General features: G+C 41.8%; 1 protein-coding gene across 9 annotated transcripts in view; it reads left to right on the forward strand.

The window, feature by feature from the left end:
* The window catches only part of cnot6l (CCR4-NOT transcription complex, subunit 6-like), a 134,826-nt gene that overhangs the window by 95,349 nt on the left and 22,620 nt on the right, over positions 1-16,857 (forward strand). For all 9 annotated transcript variants that reach the window (XR_011354200.1, XM_069926773.1, XM_069926768.1 and 6 more), the window contains 4 exons: positions 5,461-5,618; positions 10,960-11,114; positions 14,603-14,751; positions 16,465-16,698. Coding sequence is in view for 8 of the 9 variants with exons in the window: in XM_069926773.1 (XP_069782874.1) it covers positions 5,461-5,618; positions 10,960-11,114; positions 14,603-14,751; positions 16,465-16,698 (696 nt within the window). In the remaining variant the exon portion in view is untranslated. The remainder of the gene's footprint in view (positions 1-5,460; positions 5,619-10,959; positions 11,115-14,602; positions 14,752-16,464; positions 16,699-16,857) is intronic.

The following is a 16,857-nucleotide window of genomic DNA, read 5'->3' on the forward strand; positions in this document are numbered from 1 at the left end:
ATCATCTTTGTCTCGTCCATGTTGAGATGAGTTGTTATTCTCGCATCATATCACAGGATTTTCCATCTGTGTCATGCAACTCATCACTGTTGCTGATTAGGCCAACTACTGTCCTGTCATCTGCAAACTTGATGACATGGTTGGAGGTGGATCTGGTGATGCAGTCATAGATCAATAGCATGAATTGGAGTGGGCTGAGCACTCAGCACTGAGGTGCGTCAGTGCTTCGATTGACAGTGCTCAACGTTGTGCTACCGTCCTGGACTAATGATAGTCTTTCTATTAGGAAGTCCAGAATCCAGTTGCAGAGAGAGTTGTTAAATCCTTGTGAGGACAACTTCTCCACCAGCCTCTTGGGAAAGATCATATTAAACGCCGAGCTGAACCTGATGAGCAGCAGCCTGGTATATAAGACGTTGTTCTCCAGGTGGGTTGGGATGTAGCGGAGTGACAAGGCTGTAGCATCCTCAGTGGAATATTTCCATCTGTTGACAAATTGAACTTTGATGTATTCTATCACTAGACACCATAATTGTGGAGATCAATGGCTTGGAGTGGTCGTCAATGAGGCCTATTACTGTCGCCCTCTTTAACTAGCCTATTGTGCGAGGCCTTGTCAGGGTTCAGAGGTACAAAGTCCACCACTCTGCTCTTTTCAATTCTCTTGGTCACCTCCTCATAAAACATCTTATCAGATCGTGGGACACAATCTCACATGCACAAAGCCACGATTGGCCCTGTTGAGAATGGGAAGTGAAATCTGACAGATTCTAGGATTTCTGGAAGAATAGAATATAAAGTAAGGGATGTCATGTTGAACCTGTAAGAAATGCTTATTTAGTCTCAACTGAACAGGGTTTTCAATTCAACATTTCTTGTGTTTGGAAGATTTCTCAAGGGATCATAAAGATTTACTGGAGCATTTCCATTTTAGGATGAGGAATATAATCTACTAGCTTTCTCAGGAGGGGCTGAGATTGTTTCCCTCCTCGACCAAAGACAATGAAGTGAATATTTGATAGAAATGTCAAAGATAGGGTAAATAGAGGGAAAATGTTTCTCTCAGCTGAAAGATCTTTGGTACACAAGCCCTTTTTATGGTGCAACTGTGTATTAAAACTGGCTCAACGAAAAGAAGGTGAATTTACCTTTTATGGAGAAGGCCTACAAGGCTGATCCAACGTTGGCTTCATACTGAGCAGCATCAGGAGCTGAGGGAGGCAGGGCGAGCGGTGCAGTAGCACCACCCGTCTGTGCACCGAGAAGGGAAAGCAGCCAATACCCGAAATGGCGACCAAAGACCAGGTAAGAGTGCTGGTGGAAATCTGTTCAAGGACTTGGGCAGATCTCCTGTCTAACGTTCACTACCGAGTGAGAACACAGGTTTTAAAAATTGCGCTCCTGGGTCGCAGGCTGACGACATCATCAGACCAGCCTTTTGCAGCCACTCAGCAGCATTGCCTTTATGGAGGAGGTGGAGTGACCTCTGAGTGCACCCTCTAGATCAGGGGTGTCAAACTAAATTCACAGAAGGCCAAAATTAAAAACTTGGACTAAGTCATGGGCCAAACTAAATATTTATTGAAATTTTTCAACAACATCTGCATGTTTTCTCTTCTTTCAACATATGTAATGTTAAACTTTTTCTTATAAAATAAATGTTTAATAATAGTTTTGGTTAAACTCTTTCCAGAAGAAGCATTATCAAATGAGAAATAAAATATTCAATAAATAATATTTCTCTATAACCTTTAAGCTCCTTTTAAATGTATTTTTTTCACAAGCCAACAAGTCAAAAAAAATAACAACTTGCTTCAATGAAAATCCAATCTTTCAACTATGAACAGTCCAAAGTTAACCAAAGAAAATATTAATCCAAGCTTAGCTTGATACACTGTGATTTACTCTGATGCACCTGGGTCTAAAGCAGGTACTTGGCATCTCTTCTTAGATGCAAGTTCATCAAACTCTGGGGTCAGAGTTTGCCTCCCATCTGTGTTGAAAGGTCCTGTTTTCTGTCTTTCGTTTGGCCATTTTTCGTAAGGGGTTTATTACATGTGAGTTGGGCGACAGGTCACAGATGCTAATGAAAGTAAAGAGAGGAGGTGGGGGCGATTAGCAGGCTGACGGGCCGGCGCCAACGCATTTGCAAAGCATTCTGGGATTTGTAGTATTAGCTGTGCATGCGCTATACTGGCGCGGCGGCCAGCGGGCCAGCTCTAATACATATTTGATATGATCTTGCCACATTTGGCCTGCGGGCCTGAGTTTGACATGTGTGCTCTAGATGAATTGGAATTCGCCTAATGAATCCGCCCTCGGAACTTTTATGAAGATAAGTGAAGCGAAGTAAAGAGAGAGAATATCTGCCTTTATATATTCACTTTTTTCCCCCCTCTATAAAAAGGCCTACAGATTAGTCTTGATCTGGAACTTGCATGAAAGGAAGATGGTAATCTAATCTGCCATGACTTTCAAAAGGGATTTGAACAGATTTCGAAGTGAAAATAATTGGCAGATTCATCAGATGGATCTGATGGGATTGTTAACTTGAAGCAGGCAATGAGTTGATGGACTGATAATATCCTTTCTGTTCAGTTATGTGATTATTATCAGGGTTTGGAATTCAGTTTCTGAAAGGATTGTCAAAGTAAATGTATTTGTAATGTAACTGAAAAAAACTAGAGGGCACAGATTTAAGATGAGTGAGAAAAGTCTTTATCTCCCCCCCCCCCCCCCCCACCCCTACAGTCAGGGTGATGGTTAAATGGAATGCTCTTCCACAGGAAGTCTTGGAGCTGGGTACAATTGCAGTGTTCAAGAGAGAGCATAGTTATCCAGCGGAAGTGCAATGCTGTTACGGCGCCAGTGTCCCAGGTTCAAATCCAGCACAGACTGTAAGGAGCTTGTATTTTCTCCCATGTCTATATGGATTTCCTCCGGGTGCTGTGGTTTCCTCCCATGTACCAAAGACATAGGTGGTTGGCAGATTAATTGGTTATATGGGTGTATCAGGGCAGCACAGGCTTGTGGGCCTTGTACTGTGCTGTATCTGAATGAAGCATGTTAGACCGGTATAAGGATGGGAAGAACTTAGTCCAAACTTGGGTCAAACATAGGTGAATGGGACCAACTTAGTGGGCAGTTTGGTTGGCATGGTCAAGATGAGCTGAAGGTCCTGTTTCCACACTGGAAAATACTTGGCTCTCCATTACTTGAAGATGTTCAACTCAATGGAGCTGGATTACTTCCAGTTCCATTCTCTGTCAACCATGCCCTTGACTGTCATGGGCTGAGTTCCTGTTGTCTTGTAATGATTAATTCTCTGAGTTGGGTCTCAATCATAGTCATGTTTGGAGGTGAGAATTCAAGCATCTGGATCCATTGTTCAACAACTGTTCAAGAATTTTAATTTCTAATCTTAATTGAAGGCTTGTAATATAGGATTTTAAATAGCAGTTCGATATTCAAATATAATGTGCCAGATGAATAATATTAGACATAGCGAGAAATTAATACTGTTGCTGTGTTTGATGAATGAATAATAATTTTGTTAAAATATCTGCTGTTCTTTATCTTATAAAGACATCTGATGCTTGATGGATCGCATTGTCAGATTCATACATCCATCTACCAAAATGCCATGCAATTTTTGTTCAATTGTGTTATGTACATTAGTTCCCTTATACTTTGGACTCTGAAAGAAGCACCTAGAAGAGCTCTTGAAGATCAATAAGTTTATTGCTTGGTTGATTGACTGTTTCTCTAATAATTTTTATTTGCTCAGTACTAAATCTCCTGAGCACAGAGTTGCTTAACTGATTTCCCCACTGGAATAATATTGACATCACACATAACTATTCGGAATATAGACCTGAAAATGTGGACTGGAAGCAAAGGCTGTTATTTTCCCATGGAATTTGGTGTCTGAGTTTTGCTCATCTCTATAAAATAACTTAATTGTGAATATTTCCATGGTTGAATTGAGCCACACTTAAAATATAGTAACATACTGAATTCCCTACCAACTGTGCATAGAACATAATTTCTTGCAGTGCATTTACTGGCCAAAATCATTCACATTGTCACATAAATAGGAGCAGATCATGTTGGGAGCCCAAGCTTGGTTAATCCTCTTGAATTAGCTATTCTCCACAGCTTCCCAGCTCTCTTTGCCTCCTTTTCCCTGCCATTGGCCCAGCTGTCAATTCCACCAAGTTCTTCAATGTATGAATGTGTACAGTGGCCAATGTATCAATTTTTAAGTATGGTGTATGGAATTGTAGCAGACATAATAATACAAACAGGTTTTTAGACCTGGAGATGACAATTTAAATCTTCCTCTGCAGTGAGTTTGTTCAGTGGTTCTCAAACTTTTTCTTTCCACTCACCTACCGCTTTAAGTAATCTCTCTGCCATCGGTGCTCTGTGATTAGGAAAGGATTGCTTAAGCCGATATGTGAGTGGGAAGGGAAGGTTGAGAATCACTGCTCTAGACCCAATTGTTACTGAAATATTTTGCTTGAGAAAAATTGTCATTGGTCCATTTCCTTTGGAGTTCTGAAACCGTGCACCTAACAAGTCAATTAGTTAGGATTAAAATTGTTTTCTTTCACCCACATCCCACCTTAAGCAATCCCTTATTAATCGCAGAACACCTAAGGCATAGGGAATTCATAAAGTGGAACGTGAGTGGAAAGAAAAAGGTTGAGAACCCCTGAGTTGAATGCTCTCAACTGGTAATAGGAGTTGAGATATTTTACAGATGAAAATTGAAGCTCTGAGTCAATTTCTGATAGTTATCTAATCCTGTTAAACAGGACTGGGCAGGACTCTCTGCCTCCATAGTTGATACTTGTGGAATGACTGATAAATGAGCAAGCAGACACAATTATCATTGAAGAATTGAGATCATTGAATCGTACTTGAACAAGGATCAGAATTGTCACTGTGAGAGGGAAACCGTTAAAACTTACTAAGCTCGTTTCCTTGATGAATGTGTTGAAATCAGATAAAGGGAGGCAACAAGCTGTACTAATGGCTCTTAAGGAAGATAATGACTGGCGTTTTGGGTTACAGTATAGATTAAGCATATGTTTACAGAATTAAGAGGACTTCACTGTTATTGAACACACATTGCCTCTGATCTGAAGTGCTTTATATTGATGGAATTGTGGTTAATTGAAAAAAAATCAACAATATTTTTAATTTAATCTTATGAAATTATTAACTAAATAAGCATATTTGTATATATTTTCATACCAATACTTTGTCAATTATTTTTGGGCTACAATGTCCGTAGATGATGTTCGTCTACATTTGTCTTTATTTCTGCATGTGTATTGATGTAATTGGACATTTTATTTTGTTTGTTTGTTGTTCTGTCAATCCAGAGTCTCCAGTGTTAGTTAAACTGATAATGGTTTACTCCTTTTAATGATGTATGGATTTTCTTTACAGCATTGTTCACTGTCATGTGTTATAATGTTCTATGTGACAAGTATGCCACAAGACAGCTGTACGGCTACTGCCCATCCTGGGCTTTGAACTGGGAATACAGGAAAAAAGGAATCATGGAAGAAATCGTAAACTGTGATGCAGACATCCTAAGCCTTCAGGTAGCTAGATGTGCATGTAAACTGATGTTACCCTTCCCTGCAAACAATAAATGAGCAGAAGTTATACAAATTAAAGAAGAAAAGTAATATCCCTTATGGGCTTAATGAGGTGCTTGAAACATCAGCGTGCTCAGTGTTTAAATCCCAGGTAAGAAGTCTGTGTTTAAATAGTAAGCTTCTTTTCAGACCACAATCAGAATTCATTTTAGCAAGGTTGATGAAGTGTGTTTCATGTATTCTTTGAGTATTGCCTCTCCAACTGTTTCTTAGACAGAATGAATCCAGGAAGTGAAAAAGTGCAGATACTTGTCTTTAATCCCACCTTCATTCCATATCTTTCAAATTTTCTTTCAAAGCTAATGCCAATATTGTTTCTAAAAACAATATAATTTACCATTACGGCGCTGACTGATGGAAATGTGGGAACAAATTGTGCTTTTTGCAGTTTTCAGATGAGTTTCACATGGGGTTACCATACTGCTTCTTCACTTGTCTCCCCAATTTGTTTGCAAATGTAGCACTGATGTGTGAGATTTATGTCTTCCTTCAGTATATTTCCAAGGGTTTAAATAGAAAACAATAAAATTATAGTACTGTACTGAGAAATGGTACTGAACTGGGCATTTTCTCTGACTGGAAACATTTACATTTTCAATGAGAGCTGATCTATGTTTGCCATCATCGGCCCTAAAGATCTGTGAGAAATTATTTCTACTGCGATCTTTCGTTGGCGATACATTCAACAAAACAGCATTTACTCCCCTATTTTGAGGACCAAGAGTATTTGTTTACTCTTTGGTAAAACATGAAAAATAGAGCATTGTCACTTTAAGAAACCATTTATACACTTGTGTGTACCAATTTTCACAGATAAAACAAGGAGGAGGGATAATGGGCTTTTCTACTCTATTACCCTGTTCTCAGTATCTATTCCAAAAATCAGCTACATATGAAATCAGATTTTTTCAATACATTTTCTTAAAGGATTGTCAAGGAAGAGTGGCATTCGAAAGGATGTCACCCTCATAAGGTCAAAGGGCATGTCGAAGATACCAGTGGTTTACTTCGCATCAGCTGCTGTTAATTAAAAGGATTCTACTGGTTCAGGTGTGGAAGAGAAAATTTGATGGAATTAAAATTGGAAAAGGAATTTAAAAGTTTGGCAATGCTCAAATTAGGAGGATTAACGGTCTGCATGAGATGCATCTTGGATTTCTTCAGTAAGTAAGGAGTTCTGTCCCGGTTCAATGGGAATATGACAGCTTTGGAGGACTAAAAATGTAGGGGAATATGACAGCTTTGGAGGACTAAAAATGTAGGACTAAATGATGTGGTTAAAGAGGGAGTGATCACTTGAAAATTGAGTTAATATTTAGCCCGGTGGTTCTCAACCTTTTTCTTTCCACTCACATACCATTTTAAGTATTCCTTATGCCATTGGTGCTCTGTGATTAGTAAGGGATTGCTTAAGGTGTTATGTGGGTGGAAAGAAAAAGTTTGAAAACCACTGTTTTAATTGTACCTCATTGACTCGTTATGTGCAAAGTATCATAACTCCAAAGGAAATGGGCCAATGACAATTTTTCTCAAGCAAAATATTTCAGTAACAATTGGGTCGAGAGCAGTGATTTTCAACCTTCCCTTCCCATCTTCTACTACCTTAAGTAATCCCTCACTAATCACAGAGCACCAATGGCATAGGGATTATTTAAAGTGGCATGTGAGCGGAAAGAAAAAGGTTGAGAACCATTTATTCCCAAATATTTGATTAACTTCATTTCTTTCAAGTGACCAATGGTTTTTGTGATTAGGGTGGTTGATGTGCTTGTGAATTTCCAAAAGGTATTTTGTCAATACGTGTCTTGTAACTGGAGGTAAAATTATATCTTGTGGCTATTCAAAGAATACCACCAAAGTGAATGCACAATGGGGCAGGGGACAGTGGAAGATAGTCCAGAATTCCAGTTGTTCAGACTGGAAGAAAGTATGCATTGGTGAGTCTCTGGCAGTTTTACGACTACTGAATTTTTTGGAGGTGTTTTAATGGTCGGGTCTTTGATGTGTTGAAGGGACAAAACATTGCATTTAAGAGGTTGCGGGATGGACATGTGAATGTGCAAGGAATAGAGTGATGTCAAGCATGTGTGAGCAGTATTGGACATCATGTTTAGCACAGACATGTGAGTTAAAAGGCCTGTTTATGTACTCTCCTCTGGAGAAAGTAAAGAGATTAATGAGTGGACATATTGGTGAAATTCTCTGAAATATGCAGTGAAGTGAACAGATTTATTCAGCTAGGAAGAATGAAAATGTATCTGAACTAAATGGTATATTTTTAGAGAGTGTGAACACACATTAGGGAATCTTAATACAGGGTGATGTAAGGAATGCAATACTAAAGTGGATATTCAACCAGGGTCAAGCTGAAAGGTGAAGCAGGGCCAAAATTTTGAATAGCCGTCTCTTATTCAAAATATTCTTGTTTGTATATTTCCAGATAAATCTTTGATGGTGGCAAAAGATGAGATTTGTGTCATGGGAATCTTTTAACTTACTAAAAACACTATTGCCCAACTTGGTGCTAACCCACAGAGTGCCAATTTACTGTCATGCTCCTCGTCCTCTATTGCAAACACTCACAGGAAAATATTCCCTGCATTTAATGAAAAACAAGATATCTAACAACAGTTTTTAGTTTTTTATTTAGCGATATGGCACAGTAACAGGCCCTTCCTGCCAACCACGTATCCCTTTGGAATGTGCGAAGAAAACATTCTCCATGTGAGCACCTGGATGAAACCTGTGGAGTCTCAGGGAGCACATACAAACTCCTCACAGACAGCGCCAGATTTGAACCCGGGTCACTGGCACTGTATATTAGCATGACACTCAACGCAAGGATAACCTTGCGGCCCCAGTTTTGTGCACACGCAGCATTTGGAAGACTGGCCATATCCCAAAATAAATGCTGGAATAGGTTTACGTAGGTCATCACAACATTGTGGGCAGAAGGGCCTGTAGTGTACTGTTCAATGTTCTGCAGTCACTCATCATATCCTCTTTGTGATTTGTTCCTCTTACCACCACCCCACCCCCCACCCCCACCCGAGCTGGTGTTTCACCCCCCCTCTCCATCTCTTGGCACCCTCTCGCACCTCGGTTCCCCCCCCCGTGCTGATGTCTCGACTAACCCCCACTTACTGCTCCCCTATGAAGAAGATGAAGGCTGTGTAGTTAACCAGTAGTCATGGCTTTTATTAGCAGAAACTCGTGGTACAATAATGAAAGACAAAGGGTGCATACACAGTTATACCCAAGGGGAGTGTCTTTAGTGGTAGAAATAATACACGTCCAATGTCAGTAAGGCAGACTAAGCACAGTGGGGACTGACAGCCCAACTCAGATTCACCACACCTTCTCCTCTTCCCCCTCTCTCTCCGCTCCCCCACTTTCCCCTCGCTCTCCGTTCCCCCTCTTTCCCCTCGCTCTCCGCTCCCCCTCTTCCCCTCGCTCTCCGCTTCCCCACTTTCCCCTCGCTCTCCGCTCCCCCACTTTCCCCTCGCTCTCCGCTCCCCCACTTTCCCCTCGCTCTCCGCTCCCCCACTTTCCCCTCGCTCTCCATTCCCCCTCTTTCCCCTCGCTCTCCGCTCCCCCTCTTCCCCTCGCTCTCCGCTTCCCCACTTTCCCCTCGCTCTCCGCTCCCCCACTTTCCACTCGCTCTCCGCTCCCCCACTTTCCCCTCGCTCTCCGCTCCCCCTCTTTCCCCTCGATCTCCGCTCCCCCTCTTTCCCCTCGCTCTCCGCTCCCCCTCTTTCCCCTCGCTCTCCGCTCCCCCTCTTTCCCCTCGCTCTCCGCTCCCCCTCTTTCCCCTCGCTCTCCGCTCCCCCGCTTTCCCCTCGCTCTCCGCTCCCCCGCTTTCCCCTCGCTCTCCGCTCCCCCGCTTTCCCCTCGCTCTCCGCTCCCCCGCTTTCCCCTCGCTCTCCGCTCCCCCGCTTTCCCCTCGCTCTCCGCTCCCCCTCTTTCCTCTCCGCTCCCCCTCTTTCCCCTCGCTCTCCGCTCCCCCTCTTTCCCCTCGCTCTCCGCTCCCCCTCTTTCCCCTCGCTCTCCGCTCCCCCTCTTTCCCCTCGCTCTCCGCTCCCCCTCTTTCCCCTCGCTCTCCGCTCCCCCTCTTTCCCCTCGCTCTCCGCTCCCCCTCTTTCCCCTCGCTCTCCGCTCCCCCTCTTTCCCCTCGCTCTCCGCTCCCCCTCTTTCCCCTCGCTCTCCGCTCCCCCTCTTTCCCCTCGCTCTCCGCTCCCCCTCTTTCCCCTCGCTCTCCGCTCCCCCTCTTTCCCCTCGCTCTCCGCTCCCCCTCTTTCCCCTCGCTCTCCGCTCCCCCTCTTTCCCCTCGCTCTCCGCTCCCCCTCTTTCCCCTCGCTCTCCGCTCCCCCTCTTTCCCCTCGCTCTCCGCTCCCCCTCTTTCCCCTCGCTCTCCGCTCCCCCTCTTTCCCCTCGCTCTCCGCTCCCCCTCTTTCCCCTCGCTCTCCGCTCCCCCTCTTTCCCCTCGCTCTCCGCTCCCCCTCTTTCCCCTCGCTCTCCGCTCCCCCTCTTTCCCCTCGCTCTCCGCTCCCCCTCTTTCCCCTCGCTCTCCGCTCCCCCTCTTTCCCCTCGCTCTCCGCTCCCCCTCTTTCCCCTCGCTCTCCGCTCCCCCTCTTTCCCCTCGCTCTCCGCTCCCCCTCTTTCCCCTCGCTCTCTGCCCAACTCTCCCCTCCTGCCCACTTTTCGCTTCCCCCACCCGTTCTGCTTCGATGTTCGGCCCCACTCCCTCCCTGAGAAGAGCTCTCTGGGTGGGAAAAGCAAGCATTTGTGGGCAGACAGAAAGACATTAAACAGAAAATGATGAAAGATACTATAAGATCTAAACAATCTGTCAGATGTTCAAGCAGCTGTGCTTTGTACATTAGCACATTTTTCAGCAGTGAGCCTCTTCATTAGGCTTGTCGGTATGCAGAGTGTCACAATCCTGACTGATCAAACTGCTTGCCTCACCTTGCTCAGCATCCATGGCTGCAGTCTCTTCACACTGAGCCATGGATGATTTATTGCTGTGACAGTGTTAGTAGAGGGCAGGATTTTATTTCAGGTTACTGCCACAAATCCCGCAGCAGCAGAGAAGGCAGGAGGTTGCAGCATGTCCCTTAGCAGCATGCAGGATCAGAGGAAGGCTGGGGGGTTCATATCTGATTTACAACCCATTAGCACTGACTGTAACACTCTCTGTCGACATTATAAACAAATTTCCAGTTCTTTGCCGGTTTTTGATATCTTGATGGACGTATAAGAATTGTTTCTTTATCTTTAATAGGAAGTAGAAACGGAGCAATACTTTAACCTCTTTCTGCCTGAGTTGAAGCAACGAGGCTATGATGGATTCTTCTGTCCAAAATCTCGTGCCAAATTGATGTCTGAACAGGAAAGGAAGCATGTAGATGGATGTGCAATATTCTTCAAGACAGAGAAGTATGTTCGAGCCAGCCTCAATTGATGGGAATTTTAAATTTGTTAATGTTCAAATCTTGTAATTTTCATCATGGATGTTGATTTATTGGTGACATTAACTTCATTCATCATGTTTTTATCTAACATAATTGGCATGATTAACAAAACTACAGTTTAATCAAGGATTTTATAGCAAGAACTTACAATAATTTATCATAATAAAGTGACATTCACTTGTACTGAGATGTGGTAAAAAATGTTGTATCATATGCTACCCAGGCAAGTCAACTCATATTAGGTACAACTTAAATACACTACAGGTACACAATCCTTTATCTGGAATCCTTGGGGGACAGTGTGTTCTGAATTTCGGATTTTTCCGGATTTCGGAAAGCCAGATTTGAGCCTACCCAAATTGTGCTGCCGTATCCACCCCCACCCCCTTCCAGTCGCGCTGCCGTCTCCACCCCCCCCAACCTCACCTTCCCGACTTGCGCTGTTGGTCTTCTCCCCTCACCTGCCCAACTTGCACTGCCGTCTCTCTCTCTGCCCACCCACCCCAACCCCCCCCCCCCCCCACTTGCCGGTTTTTGGAGCTTTCTGGATTTTAGATGTCCAGATAAAGGATTGTGTACCTGTATTATTGTTTCAGTCAGAAGAGAGCAAAGGAGAACACCATGAAACTTTGTATTTGTCAGCTTCCAAAGAGCATTTGCACAATTACTGAACAGGCTGGGTTCGCTGGACCTTTCAACCAAAAATGTCACGTTAGAGGAAGCATTAACATAGCTGAATCAAAGTACTGTACTTGGATTTTCTGGAAAATTGCTTTGCCTGGCCAGATTTCCTTAAAAATTAAATTTAGTTCTACAACATGGTAACAGGCCTTGAGTCCATGCCACCCAATTGACCTACAACCCTCTGGGACATTTTGAATGGTGGGAGGAAACTGGAGCCCCCAGAGGAAACCACACAGACACGGGAGGAACTTACAGACAGTCCGGGGGATTCAAGCCCCGGTCCTGATCGCTGGCACTGCAACAGTGTTGCCCAAACCGCCACGCCAATCATGTCGCCCAAATTATCTCACATTCTTTCTCAGAAATGTAATCTGTCATGGCGCAATGTATTTTATTCTTCGAAACTGATGATTTGGTTGAGGATTTTCTTATCACAAAGAGGAATGAAGGACGTGTCCATGCCAATTTGCTTTTGCCTGAAGGGCAGTGTAATACACTATGCTGAACACTGGTGCCTTTTCAGTTGCCTACAAACTTTGCTGGTGGAGTTCAGAATGTACATTGAATGTTTGATCTTAAATGTTATTGGATAAACTTACTTTTTGTGATTTCTTATCATAAGTTTGTCAATATTCAGAGAATCTTGGGAATGTTTTTTACTCAGTCCTAGTGCAGCTTGAAAGTTGGATTTGAAAATGAATAATTTCTTTATTCATTTTAACAATCCCCAGTTATGATACAATTCTTTGCCAGTTCTATTAAATTATACTGAAGAATATTTTGATGGTTATCTCAAGTTACTAAATTCATTGAACCCTGAAGTTGTCACTTTCTGAAGCATTTTGGCTATTCATTTGTTTCTTTTTTCCAATATAAGCTGAAGAGCTGTATTTCATTTTACAATGTAATAATTTTTTTTGAAAACTTTATTTATAGAATTTAAAGTACATACCAAAAAACACTAATTACTAAATCCCTTCATCCTTCATCTGTTCACCCCTCCATCTTCTATACAACCTTAAACATGTTAGATTTCTAATTTTAGTTTTAATAGAATGCCATTGGCCTGAAATGTTACCACTTTTCCTGTAATCAGAGATGTTATGAAATCTGCTGGGTGCTTCCAGCATCTTTTATTGCAGGCTATATTCTTAATGGAGGTGCAAACACTTAAATTTGCAGTTAAAAAGATTTTGTGTTTTGAAGCTCTCTTGCTGTTTTTAACCCTTTTGTGGATGATTTCAAATTAGAAATCCAGTCCCTGTTCACAACAGGGAGATTCTTCATGTACTTGAAGCATTGATATTTATCCTTTATCCAGAGGGAATACAAGAAATCATGAACAAATGTAATGAAATTCTTCAGATACTGCTCCTTTCTTTTCAGCCTACTTTCAGTCAGCATGACTTTGTTTTGATGTCCCTATTCTGGCCATACCTATTGAGATTTCATGGGGTGGAAGAGAGCATGTTGTAACGGTGAAGAAAGAATGCTTGTGCTTGTACAAAGTAAGAGCAATATATCTATTTGAGTTGATTAATAGGACTCGCATTTATTTTGAAAATACCTGTCCACTACCACCATTAGGCCATGAGGTGCCTTAATACATGAAGTGAAGAAGGATATTGCATCCTTATTTTTCAACATGGAGAGACAAGATCAGAATCTGAAGCAAAAATAAACTGCTGGAGGAGCACAGCAGGTCAAACAGCATCTGTTGAAGCAAAGGAATGGTTGACATTTTGAATTGAGATGCAGAATCACCTGGCTCCATCTGCCTAATTTTTATTTCTTGCTTGTTTCTACGTATTATCCACCAGCTTCTGTCTAAACGCCCATCCTCCTTCTACTTCACCTGGTTACATCAGCTCATCATCTCCCATTTCACCTGGTTCCTTTTATCACCCTCTCTATTACCCTGCCCTTGTTCCTCTTGAAACTGGCCATCTTCCCTTTACGCTCAGAAGCAGGTCCTCAATCAAATGTTAACTGACCACAAATACCTGTAACACTATTCTTAGGTTTATTCCCATGTGTTCTGTTTTGAATTTTTTTTAGTTGTAGTAATTACATTCTGTTCTGCCAGCTGAGGGGACTTTTGATTTTTACATAATACTCAATACCAGATCTGGTGCAAGATTGCACTGGAAGCTGGTGCATCTTGGATGTGGATTTTTTTTTCCTTAAATTTTTGATAAGGGGTAATCTGGTGATCATTTTAAATGAGGTTGTATTGCTCAAGATAACGTGGCGTTTTTAGATTATGAAATTTTGATTTTCTTTCCTGTAAAATATATTGGGGGAAAAAAAAATACGGGCTGGTGGGTAGAGGGTGGAGGTATGATAATACTTTTTCATTGGCAATTACATTTGTGTTCAAAGTAGTTGAGTTATTTTTGGTTTGGTGTAAGTTAAAATAACCCAAGTATTAAAATTATAGTTTCCCAATTGTAGCTTATCCCACTTTGCCACCTCCCCTGTGTCAGAATTTAGAATTGAGGATTGGGCCACCATTTTTATTAAAGTTTTTAAAAAAAATTTTAAGGATGAAATAATTGAGCTGAACTATTTGATGTCTCTATTCTGATAAATTTGACTGTTTTCATTCATCTGTTTACCTTAATCGTTGTTAATTCTAATTTGTCAGTCTTATAAAAACATACTATCATGCTTCTTTGTGTTGTCAATGTATGCTCAATTCAGTTAATTTTGGAAGATATACAGTTATACCTACATTTTTTTTCTCCCCCCCCCCCTCCCAATTCTTAGATTTGCATTGGTGCAGAAGCACACAGTGGAATTCAACCAATTGGCAATGGCTAATTCAGACGGCTCTGAAGCCATGCTCAATCGAGTCATGACAAAAGATAATATTGGGGTGGCAGTGCTTTTGGAAGTCCACAAGGATCTCTTTGGAGGTACATGTTTTGAACTAAACTAATTGACCTTTTGATGGGGATTATGTGTATGATGTTTTTGATACATCATCTGCCTTACTTTTCAGGGATAATTTAATATGTGGTCTCTGAAGGGAAGAAGAGTACTTATGATTCTGATAATTTTTGGTTTGTGTCAGTGGCTTTCTCCATTTATGACTCATTCCTTGGGCAAAAGGGTGGGTTATTAGTGCATTTCACAAAATTGCTGGAGAAACTTAGCAGGTCATGCAGCATCCATAATAAGTAAAGGCTGACGGTGTTTCAGGCATGAGCCCTTCCTGAGCGATCCAGAAAATCAGAAGATGCCTGAATAGCATAAAAAGATGGGGTGGGGGGGTGGAGGAACAGGCTACCTGATAAGAGTTGGCTATTGGTGGGAGGGGGAGAAGAGAAAAAAAGCACTGTGATGGGGGGTGGGGGTAGAAGCCACAGGACTGAGAAAGATAGCTCCAATAGGAGAAGGGAAGGAGCTGGAAGATGGGGGTCAGAGGGATGTGGGAAAAGGGAGAGACCAGAAAAGGGGTGAATGGAAGTTGGAGAAATTGATATTGATGCCATCTGGTTGGAAACTGCCAAGATAGATATAAAGTGTTCCTCCGTTTTCTGGGTGGCCTCAACTTGGCAGAACATGAGTCCATGGGTAGACATGTCACTGGCTTTGGAATGTGGAATTGAAGTGATTGGCCACTGGGAGATTCATGCAGGCAGAGTGATTGTGTTGGCCACGAGTCTTTATTAATGCTACCTCTTCTAAAAATTGCAGGAATTAACCCAAGATGTCATCTAGAATATATATTTTTGTGTCTGGCACTGGCACTGAAGTGAAAAATAAGTCAAAATTTATTGTGTTTGTATAATCAAAGAATAAATAAAGACCATGTTTTGGGTCTGCTTTTTTTGTAATATTCCACAGTGAAGTTTATAGGTACAGATCCTTTAGAAATGCTTCTTTTCAAATTTTAGCAAGGATGGTTTCCTCTCAATGAAGTAGGAATTTTTATTGAAATTAACAAATTTTATAAAAATATTTTTTTGATTTGTATTGGAGAGAGAGAGGACTGGGATCCTCATGTGCATAGTATTTGAACAGACCTGTACTAATGCCCACTAAGACCAATTGGTGATGTCCAAGGGTAGCACAGTAAACCAGAGGAACATGTCACTAACTACTTCACTGCTGGATAAGGCAGATGACTCACTTTCAGAAAATCTAGGCAAAACATCTTTCTATCACTTCTAAATATACATGCAAGTTAATAAAAAAATGTCCTTAATGAGTGTGTGTCTTGGACCTAGAGATTAAATCCACACGTGCTTGCGTACAATCCATCTGGTGTAATATTCGTGGAAATACTGCTTTTTTTTTAATCGTGGCATTAAATCAATATTCTATTCATCCTGTGGTGGATGTTAAGCTGTTAAAAGCAGAGCAGGGAAATTCTACTACTCCTTTCAACCACTGTTTTTATTTTAGCCAGCATTTAAAAGATTTATCTTGTAGCTGTATGTGGGACCTTGCTGTGTGCAAGTTTGTAGCCATGTTACCTACGGTACAATAAGTGAAGACATCAGAATTATATCATTGCTAAAAGCGCTTTGGGATGTCCTGAGATTGTGAAAGACGCTATGTCAATCTAACTTTGTTTTTTTTGTTCAATTGCTGCATACATTTAAAGGCGTCATCCCTTTCAGGTGCAAAGGCACTTCATGGAGCAGAAAAGCAGCTAATTCTGGTGGCCAATGCACATATGCACTGGGACCCTGAGTATTCTGATGTGAAGCTCATCCAAACCATGATGATTATTTCAGAACTCAAAGCTCTCCTTGAGAAGTCAGCTGTATCTCTTAGGCCAAGTTGCCCTTCTGCAGACCCTAACTGCATCCCATTGGTGCTGTGTGCAGATCTCAATTCACTACCAGATTCTGGTAAGATTAAGAGCAGAATGTCTCAAAATGATTTAATAAATTAACTTGTGAATTTTTAAATATTTTAATACACATTTCACTCTGATTTTCAGTAAAGTTAAGAAATAGGTTTTGGAATACTTCTAAACATTATGCAGAGAAAATGTCCATTTCAAGTTG

The sequence above is a fragment of the Narcine bancroftii genome, chromosome 3, assembly GCF_036971445.1.
Source record: "Narcine bancroftii isolate sNarBan1 chromosome 3, sNarBan1.hap1, whole genome shotgun sequence".
In the NCBI taxonomy this organism is placed as follows: domain Eukaryota; kingdom Metazoa; phylum Chordata; class Chondrichthyes; order Torpediniformes; family Narcinidae; genus Narcine; species Narcine bancroftii.